This window comes from Mastigoproctus giganteus, chromosome 12 (genome assembly GCF_048544385.1).
Source record: "Mastigoproctus giganteus isolate SK-2022 chromosome 12, ASM4854438v1, whole genome shotgun sequence".
NCBI lineage: Eukaryota > Metazoa > Arthropoda > Arachnida > Uropygi > Thelyphonidae > Mastigoproctus > Mastigoproctus giganteus.
The window spans coordinates 58,430,866-58,457,561 of record NC_143586.1 but is presented as its reverse complement, the minus strand read 5'-3'; the positions used below and the strand labels follow the sequence as shown (position 1 = coordinate 58,457,561).

The 26,696-nt window shown below is 36.9% G+C and overlaps 1 protein-coding gene across 2 annotated transcripts in view; it reads right to left on the bottom strand.

The window, feature by feature from the left end:
* The window catches only part of LOC150077091 (uncharacterized), a 347,053-nt gene that overhangs the window by 92,250 nt on the left and 228,107 nt on the right, over positions 1-26,696 (bottom strand). For both annotated transcript variants that reach the window (XM_090386103.1, XM_090386104.1), the window contains exons 9-10: positions 20,039-20,524; positions 12,338-12,544 (exon numbers count right to left, since the gene is read on the bottom strand). In XM_090386103.1, the coding sequence (XP_090242229.1) occupies positions 12,338-12,544; positions 20,039-20,524 (693 nt within the window). The remainder of the gene's footprint in view (positions 1-12,337; positions 12,545-20,038; positions 20,525-26,696) is intronic.

Genomic DNA, 26,696 nt, shown 5'->3' with positions numbered 1-26,696 from the left:
GATGTGCGGAAATTTGCCTTTAGCCAGCGGGTGGTTGGTGGGTGGAACAGACTTCCATCCCTTGTCGTGGAAGTTGATAGCCTAAATAAGTTTAAGGCTCAGCTGGACAGGTATTTCGAACGAACAGAGGGGTGAAGTGGAAGTGGTTATTTTTATTTATTTATGTTACTTTTTTTTTTTTTTTTTTTGGCTGATGCTGCATAAGCTTGCTTTCTTGCATCAAATGCCTCTACTAATGCTAATGCTAATGCTAAAGCCTGCACTGAATATTTGACCACGACAAGACTGAAACCTCTCGAGCACCCTCCCTACAGTCCAGACCTTGCTCCCTGCGACTTGGCACTGTTCCCGCATGTGAAAATGAAGCTAAAAGGGAGGCGGTTTTCCAGTGATGAGGACCTTCTACGGGCTTGGGACAACGAGTGTGCTTTACTCCCTAGTGAAACTTGGCAGAACTGGTTTAAAGATTGGTTTCGGAGGATCGAGAGGTGTATTGAATGTAGAGGAAATTACTTTGAAAAAATTAAATAAACAAAGCTGTACTGCAAAACTTTCCTAGTACCCTTTGTACCATTCTGCTCCAATTTGTACAATAGTCTTCCATGCGCTACAGTGTCAAAAGCTTTCCTGAAATCCAAATATATGATATCAAAATTATTTTTTTCTTTCCAGTTCCTTTGTAACCACATCATAATATCCTATCAAATTTGTCAGACAAGACTTTCCCTTAACGAACCCATGCTGTGTCTGAATTATTGCTACAGTCTTGTCTAGATGATCCTGCAATGCATCTTTAACCAGCGACTCCATTATTTTACCCGGAACAGAAGTTAAACTAACTGGTCTGTAATTACTCTGGTATGCAGATTCATCCCCTCTTTGAGGCAGTGATCCTTGGAGGGGATGAACAATTCCACCTGATGCGCTCCCGAGCCACTTCTGGTTCCATTACACACGAGAACAATGCACATGTTATTGAATCACATGACATGTGCCGTGAACCTGCAGGTATTTAAGATTGCACTGCAAAAATAAAGCGGTACTGTTGAGAAAGAAGGCAGAGCCTTCGAAAGCTTCAGATTTTAGCCCTTTTAATTCTGTATATTTTACTGTATTTTATGATATTTTCTTCTTTTTGTTCTATATACCTATTATAAATAGTAATTTATTGTAAATTAGTAATACCAGTTTGTTTTATTAAACTATTAATTTTACTTTTTGCTTTATTATTTCAACGCAAGGTCAGTGTAAACTACTAAAAATTTATATTATGAATATACCCAAACCCCAGAGGTCTATTTGAAGAACTGAACAATTTCAGGATGTTGAGGTCAAAGGAAAACATAACTGCTGAACTGAACACCATCTCACTGGATGCCTTTGCAACTCTTTTCAGAAACTTTTAGAATGGTGTAATAAGTACATTCAATGAGGTAGTGATTACTTTGAATTTAAAAAAAAAAAAAATTTTTCAGCTCCTTCCCTTTGTGTTATTGAATCACAAATCATTATTGCACGAGGCTGGGAACTTCATTAGTTAAAATGCACCTTCAGTACTCCATAGAGGGGTCTGGAGGCCTCATTTTAGGCAGGATATGCTGGAATAGGTACAGAGATGGGCAGTGAAGGGAACAAAAGGGTAGTCTTACCAAGAAAGGCTTCAATTCTGCAAATTGCAGCATCTGTAGACTATGCAGCTGAAGGTAATCTGATTCAGATGTTTAAGGTTTTGAATGGATTGAGCAAACTTAATACTGATGGCAATCTTCCTCTTGACACACACACACACACACACACACACACACACACACACACACACACACACACACACACACACACACACAGTGAAGGGCACAAATTCAAATTGAAGGATGGTTGCAGAACAGATGTGCATAAGTTTGCCTTCAGCCAGCAGGTGTTTGAGTGTTGGAACAAACTTCCATCTGTTGTTGTGGAAGTGGATAGTTTGAATAAATTCAAGGAAGAACGAGACAAGTTATTGGAAGGCATGGGCAGGTGATGTGGGAAGGGTTTTTTTTTTTTTTTTTGGCCGATGCTCCATAGGCTTGCCTTCATGTGTCATTTGCCACCACTAATACTAATTTTGCCAATATCAGCTGTCGCAGAAAAAATGAAGAACTACTGAGATAAGTGAAAGCATTACTTTGACTCATATCATCTGATATCTATATTTCCCCTGTCCCCCTCCTTCCTAACTATCAGTTCTCTGAATAAAGAATCCTCAATGATAGTGACAAAAACTGTTGCACCATCTTTGTTCAAGTCATCCTCTCTCTACAAAACAGATTCCTTCTATCTACAAATGCAGGCCATTAAATGATGATAAAAATTTATCTCCATATGCCTTGAAGTGTCCCTGAAGGATTGAGTTAATCCACAAGGCAGCATTCTTCATATATTTCTTCCTAACATGCTTCAGCAAAATTGCAGACAAATATTCTGACTTAACTCGCAGCATTTATTTCAGCATGGTCCTATATTTATTCAGCAAATCATCAGTTTATGTGTGCTTCATATCATTAGTTCCCACATGAATAATAATGATCTCTTAATGCTGTTGCTCTCTGCACACCCTGGTTCTCGTCCACCTATCCTTATTACAGAAAATATTACCCATTTCCCCATTAATCAATGGAATCTCCCAATAAAACTAAATCCTTTTAAACCACAGCAGTATTCACTTGTTTATTCTGTTCTGGAAGTTGAAGATATCTAAAGTTCAAGTGTAGCTAAGTGAAGCTGTAAGTGCAAATAAAGAGGAAGCAGACAAGTTTTAAGGCTGATAGAAAAGGAAGGATACATTCACCACAAAGTGTTCAACATGGATGAGACTGGCCTCTTTTGGAAGGAGATACGAAAGACAATCTACAAATCTAAGGATGAAGCTGCTTTGCCAGGGCATAAACCTATGAAGGACAGGTTAACCTTGTTGATCACTGTTGCTTCTGATGATTTTAAATTAAAGCTATGATTGTGTGTCACTCTAAAATCTCTAGTTGTTCAAGCAACAAAAGTTTATCTTAGGTGAACTAGAGGTCCTACCACAAGCAACAGATGATCAGATAGCTATTTATTGAATGGGCAATTGAAATTTTTGGTCCTGCTGTGAAGAAGTACTCAACCACTAACAAGTTGGCAATTGAAGACAGCTACTTTTGGAAAATGCACCTGGCCATAACCCTGAACTTGATGCTTCTTTGGAATACAAATATGATTTCATCAAAACAACATTCCTGCCAACCAGCACCTCTTCTTTGATTGAGTATATGGATTAACAGGTGATAGTCAACCTTAAGAGGTTTCACGCAAAGATTTTTAGGAAATTCCACGAGCAACATTAAATCGTTATTGCATGACACTGAAGGAATTCTAGAAGGCAAAGTTCAACATCCTGGAGAATGTTGAAGAAATATAAAGAATTCACAATTTGTTGCTTGAATACGGCTTGCATATCTTTCACCAACTATCCAGCACAACTTTGAGGGTTTTAAAGTTGAGGCTAATACTGATTGAGATTTTATGTCTTAGTCAATCTCTGTAGGTGAGGATGATGCTCAAGACCTGATTCAGCCTTGTGAAAGGAAGTTTACCACTGAAGACATGCAACAGTTTGACCCTACGATAAAATGTGGCAGTGGAGAAAGGAGAGCAGAATATTAAACAACAGCAAAGGTCAAGAAAATTCTGTATCAGTATAACCATGTGAAGAGATTGGTTACAAGACATTCCTCTACAGAGCAGCAGAGTTTATGAACTACCATAAATGCAATTTATAAGCTGTTTGCTCTATAGAGGAATGTCCTGCGACAACATTAGCACAAGTATTTATCTACTAATATGAAATACTCATATATACACAAGTTTTTTAAGATAACCTCTTTTTCATCTGCTATACAAAGAGAAACTGATTTTTTCCCCTTCTGTATAAGCTTACTTCCTTTCAACATTCTGTCAATACTAACACTATTTTAGAACCATAACCCAACAAAGTAATGATTTGATTCTTTTAAAGGTTTGACATAGCTGAGAAGTCAATCATGAGTGCATTAGCATATGAATGTAATGTGGTTCAAGCCTGGATGACTCCTAAATACCATTAACAATTGTATTTATTGTTGAAATAATTAAATCTAATGGTCATGCTATAGTATAAACTTTTTATTATTAAGGGTTGACCTGCATCAATAATTGGAATGTATTTCTGCAACTTGTGAATTATGCAATAGGTTCAAAATGTTATTACAAATTGTAATAACATTTTGAACTTTTTTACCTCACCAGTTTTAAAACTCTACCCAAATAACACCACCTAAAGAATTCATCAAGGAATCCAATATACAAGGGTTCTGAATAACATGTAAGTGACATGAAAAAATATACTAGCCAGACACTGAACATTATGCCTCTGGTGCAAAGAACATGCCAGTGACATTGTGAATCATCGGCAAATCAAGACAGTGGTGATCCAGCAAGCCACTGAGGGCCTTTGCACACAAAAATGACACACTACAGCTCTTTCCACTGACCAACAGTATAGCAAAAGAATATTTAAAGTATTCTTCATTCAATTGCAGCAATATCAACTATGAACAAAATCCAAAATCTCAATCTGACCTAAATACACATTTTTAAATTTAAGGTATTGAAAAATAAGGCTCACACTAGTCTAAGATTTTCTATTAGATGAAGAAGACTGAGGGCAAAATTAATGATGCTCAAACCACAACGCTCTCAACAAGCTGAAGTCCTCCTGGCAACAAAAAGGCAAACTACCATCATGATGTACATCTTGGAAAGCAAATACAAGAAAAACAGCTATAGTCTGCAATATAGATATCTACACAGAAGATGCAGGCAACAAAAATCATCAGTAATGATGCATAAACTACTGACACAATCCAAACATGAGAGGCTAAGGAACCAGGACCTTCATAGGAAAACTAGTGTGTGATCCAGAAAGCAGAAAGGCAGCCCACAATCAACAACCAGTTCAAAAAACAGCAGTATCTATATATTGCAAAGAAGCCACAAGCTTTTGCTGCACCATAAAAAAAAATATATATATAATAATAATAATAAAAAAAAATTAACTGTATTATCCCAGTAAATAACAACAGGCTGGCTAAAAGAAAATTTTGTACAATCCAATCTAAATCTCTTTTCTGAAATTTTAATTTATGGCCCCTAGTACTGGAATTTTATTAGTGTGAAAATTTCACCTTCATTTATTTTACTGTCCCCTCTCAGAGCCTTATACCTCAATCAGGTCTCCCTCTAAGGTGGCTGTCTGGTTACCAAGGTCAGTAGCTCCCATAATTGAAGTCTTTCCTGATAAGGGTATCCATCTCACCAAGCAGGTTGCCCATCTTTGGAACCTTTTAAGATGTTCAGTGTCTTTTTTTTTCAGGTGCAGTCTGCATACTTTTTCAGTATTCAAAAAGCAGTCTTACAATTGTCATATACAGGTTGATTCACTACCAGTGCGACAAACTAGCAAGAGGTGTAGGGGGCACAAAGACGAATCGGAATCACATAGCACTGCAGGGTCCGAAATGTCTTCATCATGCGGTAGAGGACGTTGAATTGGAGGTCGCGTGAACAGCAATCCCGCTGGAAGTCAGCATTTGCAAACCGGTTCCGAGGCAGTAGGATGGACGAGTATTCAAACGTTGAACTGGCCAACATGCACCTCGCGTATGGAGCTGCGGACTGTAATGGGCGCGGCACTCTGCGCTTGTACCAGGAACGTTTCCCGCACAGGCGTGCTCCTCATTATACAATTTTCGCACATGTGCACAGAAGATTACACGAGACTGGCTGTTTCATGAGAGGTACCATGAATCGAGCGCGAATGACGAGGATGCCAGACAATGAGAATGTCCTACGTCTTGCAGAAGGCAATCCGAGTATGAGTACTCGAGCGATAGGCCAACGATTGGGTATTTCCCAATCCACTGTATGGAGGATACTGTCAACAAGCCAAATGAGTTCATACCATCTGCAACGCATCCAATCATTGGAGCCTGCGGATTATCCACTCCGGAGGACTTTTGCTACTTGGTTTCTTCAACAGAGTGCGGCAGACGGCGCATTTGCTGCATCCGTATTGTTCACGGATGAGGCAAGTTTCACAAGACAGGGAACCTTCAATCAACATAACGCCCATGGTACGCGAACACGTGCAACTCAACACCGTCTCTCTGTCAATGTTTGGGCCGGCATTGTTGGAGACCACCTCATTGGACCGTACCTTCTGCCCCCTCGTCTGGACGGTAGGGCATACTTGATCTTTCTACAGCCAGTCCTGCCCGAACTTATTGAAGCAGCACATGTTCCTCAGTCATTACGCTGCTCAATGTGGTTCCAGCATGATGGGGCTCACCCACATTACACCAATGATGTCCGCCAACACCTAAACGTTACATTTGGACAGCACTGGATAGGTCATGATGGTCCGGTTCACTGGCCTGCTAGATCACCGAGCCTATCATGCCGGGACTTCTGCTGGGGCCAAATGAAGACATTGGTGTATGAGACCCCCGTTGATTCAGTTGAAGACCTCGTCGCTCGCATCTCTGTAGCTGCCGAGGAGATTCGAGACATGCCAGGAATCTTCCAGAGCGTTAGGGATTCCATGCGGCGGCACTGTGAAGCCTGTGTGACTGCTTCTGGTCAAACTTTCGAACACCTTCTGTAGCATGGCTTTTTGCCAATGTAAAACTTGTCATTAAAATGATTTCTGTTACACTAACGAGTTGCTGTTTCTGTTCTTTTTCTTTGCTTCTTTGTTCACATGACCTCCCGCATGACGAAGGCATTTCGGAACCTGCAATGCTCTGTGATTCCGATTCGTCTTTGTGCCCCATACACCTCCTGCAAGTTTGTCGCACTGGTAGTGAATCACCCTGTATAGTGGGATTATGACTTCACTAGTATGGCCTGCACCATAGGCGTACCAACTACAACCACTGGTCAAAGTGCTACTCTGAAAATACCCAACACCCACAAGGTAGAAGCAGAATTAAAAATTGCAAGAAAAAGTAATGGATAAAAGGTAAAAAATGTGTGTTAGTATTAACCATATGGTATAAGAAAGGTCCACACCCTTGCTGAACAGGCAAAAAAGTGTTTCACTCCTCACTTACACTTATCCAGCTGACCTTTGAATTTGCCCACAGCTGTCATTTGAATTTCCACACAGATATCATATACTTGGATTTCAGGAAAGCTTTTGACACTGCTGCGCATGATGGAAGACTACTGTACAAATTGGAGCAGAATGGTATTAAGGGTAAGTTGCTACAATGGATAAAAGGAAGGTTGAGTGGGAGAAGACAGAGGGTGGTAATCAATGGGTGCTGCTCTTCGTGGACTAATGTTATCAGTGGAGTCCCACAGGGTTCGGTGTTGGGTCCCTGTTGTTTTGTATATTTATCAATGATACTGATGAAGGTATATCAGGCTTAGAATCGAAGTTTGCAGATGATACAAAGGTTGGCAGGGTTGTTAATGACAGTAATGGCAGTGTATTACTGCAACAGGAGCCAGAAAATTTGGGCAGATGGGCTGGGAAGTGGCAACTGAAGTTTAAAATTGAAAAATGCAAAGTACTGCATATGGGTAGAAGTAACCCCAGAGAAACGTACCAACTGTGTGGTACTACACTTAAGGAGGTATAAAATGAAAAAGACCTGGGAGTAATTGTGCAGTCAGATATGAAGTTTTCTGAGCAATACATACAGGCTGTCAAGGCAGGTCATGGGGTGTTGTCAATGATATACAGGAATTTTGTTAGCAGGGAAAAGGAGGTGATTGTCCCTCTGTATAAGGCAATGATCAGGCCACGCCTTGAGTACTGCGTGCAGGACTGGAGGCCTCATTTTTGGAAGGATGTAGATTTGCTTGAGCGTGTACAGAGAAGGGCAACAAGATTGGTGAGGGGAATGAAGGATCCTCTTACCAGGAGAGGCTTAAGTTCTGCAAATTGCAGCAACTGAGACTAGGCACCTGCGAGGTGATCTGACTGAGGCATATAAGGCCTTGAATTGGTTGAGCATGCTGAATTCTGATGGGATTCTTCCACTTGTTCAGATTACAAACCTAAGGGGACATAAACTGAAATTGAGGAAGGACAGATGTAGAATAGATGTGCAGAAATTTGCCTTTAGCCAGCGAGTGGTTAATTGCTGGAACAAACTTCCATCTGTCGTTGTGGAAGTTGATAGGTTAAATAAATTTAAGGAGGAACTGGACAAATATTTAGAGGGGACTGTTTTGTAAATTTTTTTTTTTTTTTTGGCTGATGCTGCATAAGCTCATACACTTGTTTTCTTGCATCACAAGCCACTACTACTAAATGGGTATCCTTTTGACAACCTCACCAGACACATTTCCTAATCTTTCGAAATTTCAGTTTTTGTTTTTTTTGTGGCCTCCATAATTGGACACAAATTCCAAGTGTAGTCTTACAAATGTCTTATAAAGTGGGATTATGACCTCCCTATCTCTAGAGCAAATTTTTGCTAAATCATTAAAGGACACCATAGGCTCACCCTGCTACCAGCATGCAGAACTTCACATCTCCCTGTATCATAACTCAACTCCCCAAATCGCTTTCTAACTCCATCATTTTTAAACCAACCCCACAAGTGTAAAAGTTATGCTGTAGTCGCTAAATCCCAGTATAAGAACTTCAATTTGCTGCATTGAAACATTGCTACCACCTTTGTAATACTCAGCAAATACTGACTTTTCATACTATCAACTGTAGCTTCCAGCAGGCACACCCTGATTCTAGTCCTATCCTACTACAAATAATGTAACTCATTTCCTTGACAATCTTTGGTGACTACTCTTATGTAGCAATGCACCAAGTTTTGATTTAAGATTGGTATGCTACTCACATTAAGAACAAAGAAGAGAATCATCAGCTCAACTAAAATTACATATAAGGCCAACCTCTGAATACATGACAGGCTGTGCAAACAATCTCATAACTCAAAGTGTAATCTTCCACAGCTATTCCTGCTGAAGTCATGACATCCTGTGATGAGGCATTGGAGCAGACACTTGTAGAACCATTATTAAGATAAGAATTAAACTTACAAAATAATACAGATATAACTTTACAAAATATTAAAGTAATTAAATTAACAAAAGATTACAGGAAATAAGAACATAGCAAAACTTAATCTATTATTAAATTTACATTTACAAGATACAAAAAAGAATATAACTTCCAAAGAGTAGTTTCAAAATTTAAAATTTTGAAATTTAAATCTTCCAAATTTAATTCTTACCCTTTACAAAAGGGTAAGAATTAACTTTTCAAAATATTACAGAAAACAACTTCAAAAAAATTATAGAATATCAAATCTATCTAATAAGATGTCGAACAATTAAGCAAAAATAAAGAAGTACTGCAATCCTCACTGAAACCAATAGCTGCCACCTTTTGACTTTCAAAAGGTTGCACATTAGATAATTAAAAAAAAAATGAAGTTTCTTTGAACTCTGCACTACAAATTAAATTTTACTGAGAATATACATATTTTATATTAGAATATACCCATAAAATATTTTACCAATAACAAGAATTCCAACATTCTGGTTACTGGGAAACAAGAATGTTGGATGAAGAGTGTTTAATGATGATGTCTTAACAGACATCATCATTAAACTGTCACTATCCAAACTGTCGGTTAGGCTTCAACTGATTACATATGACTGCTTCAAATAGAGGTAATGTTGCAGATTTTACCCTCCTCAGATGGTTCAAAGTTTTGCTTATAACAATGGCACTGTTGTTGAGATCTGGTTGTCGAGCATTTCCAAAGCTTCACCATTAGAAGATCTTAATTTGGCTTCCCCTACCACCTGGTTGAATATTCCCTCACATTCAGCATTGCTATGAAGAATTATTAAAATTACAACAATGACTTGGGATAATTGCTATATTTCAAGCTTCAATTGTGTATTTGTCAGTTTCCCAATCAAGGACCACTGTACATCAATTCTTTCTTCTTTCATAATAGTTTCTTTTAGTTCCTCACTTTTTTTTTGTTTTTTTTTTTGAAAAAATTAACAGGTTTTTTGAACATGTTTTAATATTTAGCATAACACTTCTAACCACTCAGTTGGAGACCGAGTTATCCAAAGTTCTGTTTGGAACCAACAGACTTTTGACTGCTTTAAAGAAACACATTTTGATCTTAGGAATTCATAAATGAAAAGTTAGTTGGCTGCGACTAAGTCCAAAATTTACCAAATTTATTCATAAAGAAACAGTTTTTGCTATGAATCTATTAAATATTTAAAGTTGTAACCCTTTATTGTAACGTATCAGACACAAATCACAAGATAGTACAACTATGGATGGTAGGTAATAACTTTTTCTCTAATTGCAATTGCCTAGGGATAATTTGTTATACAAGGGGACATCAAAAGGATCAAACCATGACTTAGATAAAACATCAGTAGGAAGATGCCATTTTTAATATATATAAGTTGTTTACATATTCAATAACTAACATGTGAAATTTTCTTCCCATAGGGGATTGTACACCACAGGTGGAGCCCGGAATCTGAAGAACAATGCTATAGTTGACAAAGTGGAGTATTGAGTAATGATTAGGTACCTGCATTTACAGGGCAAAGAGAGCTCAGGAAATTGATGAAGAAATGAAAGCTGTATACAGCAGAACTGTCCATCCTATGACATTGTAAAACAGTAGAAACATAAGTTCCAGTGTGGTTGTACAAGTGCCTTTGACGAGCCAAGAGAAGGAAGGCTATCAACATCCACAGACAGTGAGATGGTTGCAAAGGTTGAGCAGCTGGTGCTGAGTGACAGATGTGTGACAATTCATTTCATAGCAAATGCAGCAAGAATTAGTCATGGGTCTGCCCACAGCATTTTACATGACCATCTGTACATGTCTAAAGTCTCTGCATGATGAGTTCCAACGTTGCTGATGCCTTTGCCACCACCAACTTCGTTGCCCAGTGAAGCTTTGAACTACTGCAGCACCCACCCTATTCTCCTGACTTAGCACCACCAGACTACTACTTGTTTCGAGAAATGAAGAAACCATTGCGTGTACGCTGTTTTGATTGGTCTCAGGAAGTCATCAATGAAGTGGAATTGTGGTTTCAAGGAAAAAGTGTGGTGGGTTTTTTTTTTTTTTTTTTTTGGTAGTTGTTGGCAGATCGGCTTCTGTGGCCATAATGCACCTCCCAAGGTTTTTGCAGTACTTTGATCCAAGCCCGAGGCGGGATTCGAAACCGCGACCTTTGGGTTGCCAGGCAGGCACTTTACCCACCCGGCTAGCCCAGTCGGCACAAAAAGTGTGGACTTCTGTGATCAAGGCATTAAACAACTGATCCATAGGTGGGAGAAATGTGTTACTATACATGGAGAGTACATAGAAAAGGTTTAAAGTTCCTGTAAAGTTTCACCTTTCTATGGCTATTATTTCTAGGTAAGGGTACAAACTTTTTGATACTTCCTCATATTTCGTGCTTTCTTGTGCACTTTTCAGTTCTTCGACCATTATCATAGAAAACTGTTATAAACAGTTTAATATGGTAATGTTCAGGCATTCGTCCCACATTGCCTCTACACTTATTTTTCACTGTTTTTTTGTAATTACAACTGAGAAGGAATGCAGCCTTTGCTAATTTAGTGATGGGGTGCAGGGTGGCTCATTTCTACTCTATTGGCAATGTGATTAGAGGAGTTGAAAAGCTATAATTTATTTTCTTTGATGATATTTTTTTTATTAAACTAAGTTCTTTTATTAATCATTACTGCTTTCCAAAATTGAGAGAAGGTATCATCCTGCTGTAACATATTGTATTGGAAATTAAAATATGCAGAATAAAGTTTGGTTTTTTTTTTATGGCTAACCAACAATTACAGAAAACTATTTTAATGTACTTTTACTATTTTTTTGGAAAAAGAAAAAGACAGGAAAAAACTGTTTATTGTATAGATATGGAGCAACTCTATGGCACCAACTATATTACAACAGTGTTGAGATGAAAAAGACTATTCTCCACTGTAAAACGAGAGTTGGCAGCTATGCACATAGATGATAAAGTAAATGGGCCAGCCTACTTTGGTATTATAGATGATGATATTTTAATGGACACTGATCACTGTAACTGAGACAAAAGAATATATTTTATATGTGGGATTTAGACCAAATTGTCTTTAATGCGACAGACAAAATGTCACTCAAACTGAATTCAATTATAATTAAGTTAATTCATAGGTAGTATTTTACCTAAAAAAAAATTAAAAATAAAACCTTACCTATACTGGAGGTTGTACTGGAAGAAGGTGGTGTTACACTGTAAGCAACACAATATGGATAACACTGCGAATAAAACTGGAAGTAGGGTGCAACAGATGTGTTAAACCAAGAAGCAACTGATGGAGTTTTGTCAGATGAGTTGTCCTTTGACAATTCCAAAACTGCATCAGCATTATGGTCCATCTTTTCACATTCTTCATTTTCACCTTCAGAAAAGAACTACATTATTAAAATTTTTCTAAGTATTAAAAATTGATTTGCTATCCAGAACTTAATAAAATTGACATTACTCAAGAAATAATTATTAAACTTTAAGCATGACATGCAATCCAGCAAACATTATCAAAACCTTAATACTAATGCTAATTATAATAGAAAAATGCACCGTGAATAGTACATTAGTAATATGACATAACCCCTGTTCTGATAAAGTTAGCCATAAATAAAAAAAAAAAAAAAAAAAAAGGTTTTCCTTTAATGCTTATTTCATTTTTATTTTCATGTAGTTTCTGAAAATTATCATTTTAATAGGTATTTAATAAATTTTTATGTTATCAATAATGCTGGCAAATCTGTATCAGCATTATAGTTTTGTTGCTAGTTTTATTATATCATCAGTACTGATAATGTAAAAGTTACATTTAAAAATCAATTTTATAAATACATTTATTAATGTGTTTAAAAAATAATAATATATAATAATTACACAATAAATGATAATTTTGATGTGTTGTTTCAATTTTTACAATTTTTGTTTCAATTTATTTGGTAAATTCATAATTTAAGCAGAATTCCAGGCAATTCTGAGAATATCCTAGTTCAAATACCAGTTTACCAGAATCAAGGGTTGCAGGTGTCAGATGGCTGTTATTGCACTATCATACCAAATTTGCTAATTTGGTTTATAAATTTTTAAGTATACTAACACTCCTACAGTCTATTAAACTATACACAAGACTATATCACATGCATAATATATTTTAAGATTTGTTTGTTCAATATATTTGGTTAAATGTCTGACAACAGCCTATAACAGGAATATTTGCAATTTGCCTTCCATCATTATATCTTGAATCAATACAACCATAAAGTAAATTCATATCTACAAGATGATAAAAAGTTTATGCCTGTTGCAATCATGCTGCTGAAAATCTAAGGGGATTAAAGGGATTTCTCCAATCATCCTGAAATTTGGCCAATGTATTGGTAAGGAATGTGTTCAGAAGTGATTTTGGAAAAAAAAAAAAAAATTCCTTTAAACTATACAAGAATATGAAACCTGAATATGCTATCAATTTTCATTCCACCTTTGCTATAATAACATTAAATGTTTACAGGTACATTATAGTCTTGTTTAACCTTTGGCTTATTAATATAAGCTTACAAGTTTACATACAGCTAAATCCAATTTTTGAAATGATCACACCTTGTCAGATCATGCTACAAATCATTGCTTCATTGAACATCCTTACTGCATGCATATGTATTCATTTCTGATGCTGAACTATCTTTCTGCCTGTGGCCATGACTACAGCTTGTGGTGGTGGTGGAGGGGGTCCCAAAAATAGTTATTTTAGTTGAGAGTTAAGCATGCAATCTAGGCTAATGATCATCTTATGGATAGGTGTTTTGAGGGAGCTATTAAAACAGAAAATGTATTTCATTTTAATGTTTAGCAATTATACAAAGAAACTGTTCATAAAAAAATTAGGCCTATTCAAACTCCTTGGTTACTGCCGCTCCCTTCATGGTCATACTCATGAATAAAATAGTTTAGAACTTTTCAACACCCTGCATATACACATAAAGGCCTGACATAATCAAATGGTCAATGCAATAGTTTAGCAGGTTCAAGCATTTGAGTTAACTGTGGTTCTAGCTCATGAAATACAGTTAATGATTATATTCTTTGCAGAGCAGTAAAGCTAGGTTTCTTTTCTTTGTGATAAGTATTAATGGTAACCATTATTATTTTATTATTATTAGAAATAATAATACTTGATAAAATTAAAAAAAAAAAAAAAAACACATTAACACACACAGTAGGAGTCCTTTACAAATGATATTACAGATATAATAACAAAGGAGGGATTCTCATTCCATATGTTGTGGGGGAGGGACAGATAAAGACAGCCCTGTTTTAATGCCAACAGCAGCTTTAATGATTTTCTTAAATTACATTTAAGACCTACAAACTTTAATCTGTACTAGCATTATTCACATCAAAATGTATGGATCATAAAAATATATTTTCAAACAATATCAGAAGAAAAACTCAAATAAACTGGGTTAAGAATATAATAAGAATACGAAATATCTATACAATGGAACTTGATAATTCATTTTAATGATGGAAGGAGGACAGCATGCTAGTTAATCAAAAACAGTTAAACATACAATACAATTTATTTTCAGGAAACACAATTTGTATAGTGAATAGTGTGTGCATGCATGCACACACACACACAATTACTTGTCCTAAAAGAGAAATTTATCTATTCATGCAACTTGATTTTACATAAAGACTAGAATTATAAGATTAACACATATCACACATGGAAACAATGCACCAGCAACTCAGTTATTACTGTAAGAGGTTACGTATAAATATATAAATCTTCCTTACATTTCGAGGGTACAGCTCTAAAATGGTGTTCGCAGGCTGGCCGCTAGTTAGTACACCGAACCTAACCTATTGGTAACTCTTTAGGAGGCTTCCAGATCAGCTAGTGTATAATCTTGCTACCTCTACTCTGCCAGATAGTGAGTGGAGGTAGTCCGAGTAGTGTGTATGTGGGGGACATTGTTGAGGCCACGTTATGTCAGGGATCTGGGTATATTCTTACCATGTGTACGCCACATCAAAAAATTTCATTAATTCATACAGCATGTCCCACCCACTTTTTCTTACTATTGAATACACTAGGAATTGCCAAACTAATAGAGTAAGTTTATTTGCGAAAAGATCTAAACCTCCCAAACACTTCCTAGTTCATTTCACAAATATACGTGGTCTCAGTTCTAATCTCAACTATGTCCATTTTCACTTGCAGTCTGCAAAACCCCGTGTACTTTTTCTGAGAGAATCTCAGTTATTGGTTAATTCAACTACTGCTCATCTCAGTTGCCCAAATTATTCGCTGTACGATTCATTTCTCCACAAAGGTGGTATTTGTACATATGTCCATTGCAATATTCCCAGTCAGAGACTTGGTAATTTGGAATCTTCTCTTTTCGATCTTCACAGCTTAAAATCTCTACATCATTCTGTCAAATTCATCTGTTGTCTCTACCATTCTCCCAACTCCACTAACCACTTGGATCTCTTTTATTTCCTCTCTTTGCAACTTGACTTTCTCCAGTCCAACTTTCCTAACAGTGAGTTAATTTTCCTTGGTGATTTTAATGTTAACAACTCCAGCTGGCTTCCGTTTTCTATTCAAACTGACCCAGCTGGTCAAGATGCTGAGGCTTTTGCAATTACTAATGACCTTGCACAGATTGTTCATTTACCTACAAGAATACCGGACAATCCTAACCATAGAGCCAACTCGCTTGATATTTTTCTCACAAACAACCTTCTAAGTACAACCTTCTACTCCTTCTCACAAACAACCTTCCATTAGAGAAGACTGTCTCTTCTCTAATGGAGCCTTTATCTCATGGCTATTCCCAACCTTGTGTTGTTGGCATTACAAGAATGCAAAATGGGACTTGCGAGATTTCTTTTTCTTGGTTGAATTACTCTTTCAAAACTTCTGATGTCAACGTTTGCTCAGATCGTGTCAGTGAAATTACTCTTGTAGGAATGGAATCCTTTATTCCAAACTCCACTTTAAAATCTTGTCTTTTATCTAAACCTTGATTTTCCAATAAATGTGACAAGGCTGTTCAAGAGAAGAATACTGTATATCGTAATTGGCTTGTTTCTAATTCTTCAGTTTCATTTTCTGCCTACAACCAAGCTCGCAACAATTGTAAAGCAGTTATTAATCAGTCCAAACTAGAGTTTGAACAGGCTAAGAGTAGAAAACTTGCTTCTTGTCCTAATGGTAGCCGAGCATTCTGGTCTCTTGCCAAAGCTATTGGCTGCAACTTTTGCCCATCTCTGCTCCCACCTCTGTCCAAACCAGATGGTTCTGTTGTCACTTCAGCCAAGGATAAAGCTAACCTGATAGCAGCACATTTTTCTTCCAACTCATGTATTAATGATCTTGGTAAAACACTTCTCACCATTCCCAACACGCTCCATTCAATGCCTCCTGTGGTCTTCCGTCAAAAGGATGTCAGAAGCATTTTGATTAATCTTGATGCTAAGAAAGCTCCAGGTCCCGATGGTATTTCTCCCCTTGTTCTCAAAACCTGTGCTCCCGAACTTACTCCTGTTCTATGTCGCCTTTTTTTCATTTTCTTATTACAAAGGTATTTTTCTTTCTGCTTGGAAATTTGCTCATATCCAGCCAGTTCTTAAAAAGGGTGACAAATCCTTCCCATCCAATTATTGTCCCATTGCAATTACATCTACTCTTTCTAAAGTAATGGGGAAATGAATTAACCACCAACTGTTAAACTACCTAGAAACCTTCCATCTGATCAACGATCGCCAGTATGGATTCCGTCAGTGTCGATCCACTGGAGATATTCTGGCTTATTTTAACCATCTATGGACAAATTCAATGGAAAAGTTCAGTGAAACACAAGCAGTTGCTCTTGACATCTCAAAGGCTTTCGATCATGTTTGGCATAAAGGTCTTCTAAACAAGCTTCCATCTTATGGCTTGCAAATTGCTTTTTGTAATTGGTTATCCAGTTTTCTCTCTGGTCGCTCACTGAGGGTGATGGTAGATGGCTCTCTGTCTTCCAACTTCTCCACTAATGCTGGTGTCCCCCAAAGTTCAGTTCTTTCCCCCCACACTCTTTTCCTCTTGTATGTTAATGACGTTCTTCCATTGACTGGAAATCCTATCCATAGTTTTGCCTACGATAGCACGTTGCATTCCACTTTCCGTCCTGAGAAACCTTGCCCTGCTTAATCAGCTTGAACTTCTCAAATATCCGCTACCAATTCCGTAAATGCTGATCTCCAGGTAATTCTCCAGTGGGGCAAAGACAAATTAGTTGATTTCAATCCTTCTAAAACTCAGTCCTGTCTCATATCTCACAAAAAGGATTCTTCTGCTCCTCTGCTTATCTTTGGTGACACTCTGATTTCTAGCCAAGTTGATATATCTCTTTTGGGGATTACCCTGACTTCTATTATCTCATGGCACAAGCAAATTACAAATATTGCTTCCTCTGCATCTAAAAAACTTGGTTTTCTCTTTCGCTCTCAGTGTTAGTTTTCTTCCAAACAGCTGCTCACTCTATATAAATCGCAAATCCGCCCTACCATGGAATATTGTTCCCACATCTGGGGCAGTGCCCCCAAAACCTCTCTCAGACTTCTAGATTCCATTCAGAAGAGGGCAGTTAGGTTAATTGATGACTGCTCTCTAAAAGAGTCTCTCCACTCACTGTCTCATAAACATACTTTTTCTGCTGTATGCCTTTTCTACAGATACTTCCATGGGCACTGTTCTTCTGAATTGGCTTCTATCATTCCCACTCTGTCTTTCAAAACAGTCCAAACATATGCCGCCACCAAAAAAAAAAACTACCCACCTCATCTGTCCATCTCCTCTGTAATTCTTCCTTAAATCTATTTAGACTCCTCACTTCCACATCCATTTACTGTCCAACTTCAAACTCACAGAACCAACTTTTCATCTTCCTCGTTTATTTATTCAACTGCCACTTTCTGGAACAACCTTCCTTCGTATGTCTTTCCTGAAAATTACAGTCTACAGAAGTTCAAGTCTAATGTCAACAAATATCTTTTCTAGTCTTCTCAATCTCCAACCCAAGCACGGTACTGAGTACTATAGGTTCTAATACATCTCGTGTTTGGGGTTTTCATAAAAAAAAAAAATAAAAAATAAATTATTTTCACCTACCAGTAAAGGTAACCTGGAATACAGGCTGTTCTAGTGCCTTAAAGAATGCAAATAATGATAAAATGTTGAAAGCTCCAGGTCCCGGATTTAAAAGGCATTCTCAAATCATCCGTTTCTGTTTAGTGGGGATCCATGAAGGGTTGGGGTTTTGGGACCAATATTTAGTGAATGATTTACTTGCACAACTAACTTATAAGATAAATAAAAATATGGATTTGAAGATGTTGTTAGTAGCAGCATATAATGCACCAGAATCTCCTGTTGTGTAAACAAAGTTTAAAGTTGTCCCCCCTAAACACAACAGCACTTCTCCTGCCAATGGATCAAGGTGTGATATCTATATTTAAGACTTCTTACGTTACGTTAGAAAAGCTTTTGCAAAACTTACTGAGGTGACTAATGGTGAAAACTAGACTACTCTAAAAGAATTTTGCAAGTTCTTGAATATTAAACATGTCATAGACACAGCTGAAACTTGGAAAGAGATGTCTCAATCATGCATGAATGGTGCATTGAAAAGTTTGCTTCTTCAATTTGTGCATTTTTGAGGGTTTAAGCTTAATGAGTAACAAAGAAAGTTCACCAGTAATGGGTTCAATCTGCTTAAGAAATTGTCTTAAATGAAGTGGAGAGGATTTTGTTGTTGTTATTTGGTTTTTAGGAGCATTAGCAACTAAGGCCATATTGCTCCGGGATATGCGGTGGTCATTCCCTGAATGACCTTTCCGCATCCTCCGTATTTGGTGGTGACGGGCTCTAACCCCGGTCTAATCAAGAAGCGTGTGCTACGCACTGCTGCTCCTTCCCACCTGGCTACGGAGGCGCCAAGTGGAGAGGAGATATGTGGTGGAGTTGCACAGAGCAATTCTCAAATCAAAAGTTAATACTACTCCATGAAGAATATGGCCTTGGACATACAGATATATCTGAAGTGGAACCTTTACAAGGGTTAATAAAATAATGTTTTGTTGAGAATTATCAATAAGATTGAAGAAGCTTCAAATGACCTCTGGACACAGAACTGACATGTTGAACACTCCTCAAAAATTATAAGAGGCAAAGAAAAGAGGAAGACTAACTCAATGCTTCTTCTGGGGCTTCATCTGAAGTTGAACCAAAGCTCCAGATGAAGCTCCCAACCACATGATTTTAAAAAATGTAAAAAAATTTTAACAGTAGTTAATAAATGTTAATGTTTGTCTCTTATTATTCTTTTGTAATTGTGATTGACAAGGAAGGTGGCCTTTAGTAATTTAATGACAAGGGAGGGCAGTGTTTTGGTCCACATTTCTAGATTCTATAGGCAACACAAAAGTTGAAAACACTTTTTTTTAATGGCTAACTGAACAATACAGCCAACTATTCTTAGGCATTTATCAAGCTGTATTCTTCAACAAAATTTTTAAAAAATTCTGATTTTAATGAAATTTTACAATTTTTTACAAATGGAATAAGAGAAAAAAAATGACATTTTTGCAAACGTGGAAAAACTTTATGGTAATAACTCTAGTACAACAGTGATATGGATAAAGGGTCAAATTTAGTCAAAGACAGATTCTCTGTCATAAATCTCAAGGGCTGGCAGCTATGTATCTTGGATGCAATTAATGCATGCTTTTAAATGGCATGTATTGGGGGGGGGACTAATTAATTTCACAGAATGATTAACATGGAGAAAGCTAGAAATTTATATTTATCTTTACTTACTCTTTCCAGAGCATTCTTCTATTGATGGGAAGACTGGCTGTGTACAAGAGCAGGATATGCTACAGCAAGGACAGGTGCACTGCGAAGAGTGTTTCTTGTTTCTTGTAAATGAAGAAATGTTCTCAAAACAAGACTGCTCTATTACTTCCATTTCCTTCGACACCGGTGTCTTATTATTTACATTCATTTTCCACTGCTGTATTTCCGACTGACAAAGTTCTTCTGCTAGAGTTTTTGCAAATCTTGACGGAACAAATATTTTGTCCTTGTTGCAACAAATGGAAGACTTCACATTATGTACAGTATTACTATGTTTAATGTCACAAGTCTGTGAATAATCATACAAAGGACTACCTCTTATATGTTTCTGCTTTTCACTGGTCTCACTAATAATACTTGTGGAAGGTACACAATTTTTAACTTGGTAACACTGGTCTGAGGTATGTTTTGTTTCAGTGGCATGCTTTGAAAGGTCGAGTGGCACATCTGAAAGTTAAATTAGTGTTAATAACATCAAGGTACATCATTTATCTTAAATTAGGGAAATTATTTATTATGGTTAATTCATTTTAACAGATAAGAAATAACTACTTTTGAATGGTTCACAAAAAAAAAAAAAAAAAAAAAAACAGAGAAAAGAGAATCTATTCACCAATTCTTATGCACTTTATATAAAAGTCAACTAATACCTTGCATTAAAATAGAGAACAAAACCATAATGCAAATTTAACCATCCAACCAGCTATGGTTAAATTTAAAAAAATGTTTAAATATTAGTCAATGTTCTTAAAGGTAAGCCCTCCATATGAGAAATAACTGTCATAAATTAAAAATCACTTTATGAATTTCAAACAAACAAAAAGAAGTATACAAATGTCTAATTAACTTGATAACATTTTATCTTATTCAAAGCCTACATTGAAAAACAATTATCTCAACCATCTTACTACATCTCATATGTGCATTTTGTGGAGGGGGGGAGAATTACACACAGGATTAATTTTCTTTGTCTGAAACTGTCTCTCACCCTGAAACTAACTCAACCTCAAGGACTAGACATTCCTCCAGTTAGTGATGAGAACCACATTCAAGCCTTTCTGAATACACAGTGAGTGGCAAAGCAATGTGGTATATAAAAGTGAATAAGAACAAGAAACTTAGAGAATTTCAAAATTCCATGAATTACTTTCTAAAACACAGCTAATTATTTTTTATTTGTTTAAAGTAAGTAGAATGTCTTAAGAGTTTAGGCCTCATTTTACCAATTAATTTTAATTTATATTGCTAATACCTTGTTTACCAGCATTCAAAACAATGTTAAACAAGAAATTACCAAATTCGCCTATATGGTTCCAAATATGGTCACAGTTAAGACTGTCTAGCACCAGAATTTGTGTGGGATATTTCTGACTTTATGCCTAACCCTCATAACATCAGTAATACATACAAATGAATGAAACAAGTTAATATAAGCAGTGCTTTTCATATCAAGCATTTCATCAAATTATAAATTAGTTTTTTTCTGCAATTAACAGAAGTGAAAAGCAAATAATATTACATTACCATTTAATTGCAAATTGATTATATAATATATAATGTTTAATCATTTTCATCTCATTGCACATATTCACAATCTAATATTTGCTATGTTTTTTAAAGCTATATATAAAAAACATATGAAATGCAAAATAATTCAGATCTGCAATTTAATGAATTGAATAATTGTAGTATACTGTCAACACTCTCATAATACATTTACATATTTTTTCCCAAATTTTTAGCAAAAAAAAATGAGCAAAAAAGCAACAACTTTTTTACATGAACTGAGAACATTTAATTTCTGTGCATTCACCATACTAGGCATTCGCTGCTTCAATCAGAGCACAGCAACAAACAATATCCAATGCTTCAGTTGCAACATATAGCATACTGGTAACCTATATGACATGCAGGGGGTGGGGGGGAAGAAAAGAAATAATTGCCAGATTTCTATTGGCCTGATTTTAACGAAATTTGGGAAAGCTTTACAAATCTTTTGAAAGATGCCAAATATAAATCCATTCATTGGGAGACAAGTTATTACATGCAAATGGACACACAGATGGAAATTTTTAAAGTGTTACTTTGTTTACAAAGCTTTTTATAACATAACGAAGTGATAGTAGTAGTACTGGAGGCTTGTGATGCAAGAAAGCAAGTATGGGCTTATGAAGCATCAGCCAAAAAATAAAAAAATAAAAATTTCACGCATTCATTCCCTCTAAAAGTTTGTCCAGTTCCTCCTTGAATTTATTTAAGCTATAAACTTTCACAATGATAGAAGGAAGTTTGTTCCAGCAATTAACCACCCACTGACTAAAGACAAATTTCTGCACATCTATTCTACAACTGTCTTACCTCAATTTTAATTTGTGTCCCCTCAGATTTGTAATCTGAGCAAGCGGAAGAATCCCATCAGAATTCAGAGTGTTCAACCCATTCAAGGCCTTATACACTGCAATTGGATCACCTCACAGGTTCCTAATCTCCAGTCACTGTAATTTGCAGAACTTAAGCCTTTCTTCGTAAGAGGACCCCTTCGGTCCTCACACCAATCTTGTTGCCCTTCTCTGTACATGCTCAAGAAACTCTACATCCTTCCTAAAATGAGGACTCCAGACCTGTACACAGTACTAAGGTGTGGCCTGACCATTGCCTTATAAAAAGGGATAATCATCACCTTTTCCCTACTAGCAAAATTCTTGTATATCATTGAAAATACCCCATGACCTGCTCTGGCAGCATTTCTCAGGAAAATTCATATCTGACTGCACAATTACTCCCATATCGTTTTCATTTTCTAGCACACTAAGTGTAATACCATACAGTTGGTACATTTCTCTGAGGTTATTTTTACCCATATGAAGTAATTGGAATTTGTCAATGTTAAGCTTTGGTTGCCACTTCTCACAGCCCATCTGCCCAAATTTTCTAGATCCTACTGCAGCAGCATACTGCAATTAACAACACAGCCAACCTTTGTATCATCTGCAAACTTGGACATTAAACCTGATATACCTTTATCAATATCATTGAGAAATAAAGAAAACAACAGTGGGCCCAACACCGAACCATGGGGAACTCCACTAATAACATTAGTCCACTAAGAGCAGTGTCCATTGATTACCACTCTGTCTTCTCCCACTCAAACACCCTTTTATCCATTCTAGCAACTTACCCTTAATACCATACTGCTCCAATTTGTACAGTAGTCTTTCATGCGCAACAGTATCAAAAGCTTTCCTGAAATCCAAGTATATGATGTCAAAATTATTTTTTGCATCCAGTTCCTTTGTAACCACATCAGAGTATCCAATCAAATTTGTCAGACAACATGTTCTCTTAACAAAACCCATGCTGTGTCTGAATTATTACTGCAGTCTTGTCTAGATCCTGCAATGCATCTTTAGCATTGGCATTAGTAGAGGCATACGATGCAAGAAAGCAAGCTTATGCAGCATCAGCCAAAAAAAAAAGCTGTCTCATTTCACCCCTCCATTCGTTCCAAATGCCTGTCCAGCTCAGCCTTAAATTTATTTAGGCTATTAGCTTCCACAACAAAAGATGGAAGCCTGTCCCACCAATCAACTACCCGCTGGCTAAAAGCAAATTTATGCACATCTATTCTGCAACTACCTTTCCTCAATTTGAAACTGTGCCCCCTTGGGTTTGTAATCTGAGCAAGTGGAAGAATCCCATCAGAATTCAGTGTGCTCAACCCATTCAAGGCCTTATACACCTCAATCAGATCACCTCACAGGTTCTAAGTCCCCAGGCATAGCAATTTACAGAACTTAAGCCTTTCTTGGTAAGAGTGCACCCCTTTGTTCCCCTCACCAATCTTGTTTGCCCTTCTTTGTACTTGTAGCAGCTCTACATCCTTTCTAAAATCAGGCCTCCAGACCTGTACACAGTACTCTAAGTGTGGCCTGACCATTGCCTTGTATAACAGGAAAATCACCTACCTGTCCCTGCTAGAAAAATTCCTATATATCATTGACAAGACTCCACGACCTGCCCTGGCAGCCCATCTGCATTGATCAGCGAACTTCATATTTGACTGCACAATTACCCCTAGGTCTTTTTCACTTTCAACTTCACTGAGTGTAGTAGCACACAGTTAGTACTACCCATAGGCAGTACTTTGCATTCGTCAATGTTAAACTTCAGTTGCCACTTCTCAGCCCATTTTCCCAACTTATCTAGATCCAATTGAAGTAGCGTACTGTATTTACTGTGTTAACAACCTTGCCAACCTTTGTATCATCTCCAAACTTGGACAATAAACCTGATATACCTTCAGCAATATCATTGATAAATATACAAAACAACAATGGGCCCAACACTGAACCCTGGGGAACTCCACTAATAACATTTGTCCATGAAGAGCAGTGTCCATTGATTACCACTCTCTGTCGTCTCCCACTCAACCATCCCTTTATCCATTGTAGCAACTTACCCTTAATGCCATACCTCTCCAATTTGTACAGCAGGCTTTCATGTGCAACAGTATCAAAAGCTTTCCTGAAATCCAAGTATATGATATTAAAATTATTTCTGGCATTCAGTTCCTTTGTGACCACATCATAGTATCCAATCAAATTGGTCAGACAAGACCTCCCTTTAACAAACCAATGCTGTGCCTTAACTATTACTGCAGTCTTGTCTAGATGATCCTGCAATGCTTCTTTAACCAGTGATTCCATTATTTACCCAGAAACTAACAGGTCTGTAGTTACTTGTGTCACCTTTTGAACCCTCTTTGTGAATTGGTGATACACTTGCACACCTCCAGTTGTGGGGATCTCCAGTTTGAGTCCAAGGAAGCTCTCATAATTATGGCCAAGGGTTTCTTACTTCCTTTGCTGCCTCCTTTAATATAAATGGATAGATCCCGTCCACCCCAAGTGCCTTCCTTAGGTTTAACTTCAACAATTTCTCCTCCACTTTGCTCTCAGTTATTACAAAATCACTTAGCTCCCTGTTAGCATTTGATAAACCTCTGGCACTCCCCTCATTGAATAACTCCTCATGTGTGAATGTAGATGCAAAATACTCATTCAGTTTATCAGCTACCTCAGCATGATCATCAATAATCAACCCTTCTATGTTAAGTGGTCCAATCTGATTCATCCCTTTCCTTCTAGAGTTTACATAAGTAAAGAACTCTTTGCTGTTTTTCTTTGCATCCTTTGACAAAGATTTCTTGTAATCTGCCTTCGCCTGTCTAACCTCCTTTATGACTTGATTACAGACTAGTTTATACCTGCCATAGGCTTCTGTGTCACCTGATACTTTATATGTATCCCATACATTTTCTTCTCTGTCATGAGCCTCATTAATTCATCTAACATCCATTTAGGTCTAAACCTTGAACAGTATTTCTTAGTTGAAATGAAAAGCCTAGTAGTCTCCAAAATTAAGTCCCTGAAGGCTTCCCATTTAGAATTCGTCATTTAGAATTCAATGCTGGTAACATCATCAGTTGATCCCACTGTACAGAATTTAAAAACTGTCTGAGACCTCTGTAGCCACCTTTACGAAAGCAAAAGCCCACCCCTTTAACATTATTTTTCGCAGAACAGAAGTTAAACCGATGAAAATGTCTGACAATCAATTCAGTTCAAGAGAGTTCATTTTGCCTTACTAACATAAATATTTATTTAAGTTCAATGTTTACTTTAAGTGATGTAACTTTAAAAACATTCTGCATCTACTAACAGTAATGAGGGGACTTGTGACAGTAATTACAGTATGTAAAATCACAGAAACAGGGGAAAAAATTGAGGCATTAATTTTGGAGAAGCTCATGTATTTATATCCCGCTACTTACATAAAAAAAAAAAAAAAACTTTAGCTCAATTTAATTGGTACCACTATAAATTGGTAAAATTTCTGACTTCAGTTTTTTTTCTGACTAAGTTTTTGCATGCCAGCCATTTTTCAGGTTAGCTGGATGGTGCTGAGTTTTACTAGCAAAAGAGTAGCCACTACAGCCAATCTGTGCCTGTTACCATAGCTGTGAATTTACTCTTTTAATTTGGTGCACAAGTAGTATTATAAACAGCCGTATAACTGGACCTACTTCAAGTAACTAAACAGATCAGTCCTGTCTCTCCTATGAGGTAACTCATTCCAGGGAGCTGTATCACAGTAAAAAGGATCAAGTTTCAAGTCAAGTAAGCAGACTGACTCTGAGGACAGACAAAGAGGATGTTTTTCACTAAGTAGAGCGCAACAATAGATCCAGTACAAAGAATATTCACCTGTTCAGGGAAGAAGATAAGTGAGATGAGTGCAGAAGGCACACACACCCTTTCAAGGACAGCCTCTTCTTGTCTGTTCAACCAGAAGGTGTACTTGAGTTGTAATGATTTCTTGGTTTAAAGTAGCTTATGATGTTTAGTTAACTGCAAATTAAGAAATTTAGTAAACAGCAATATTACCATTTTAGCAAAGCATCTTACAAAATTACAAAACTTCTGTAGTTTCTTACTCAATAGCACAGCTGCTTCTGGATTCCATACATGTTAGCAAGAAAACAACCAGTTTCAAATGTGATGTTTTGTTTATATCTGATATGCTAAATGCCTTTAATCAGCAGTTAACGCTAAGTGGA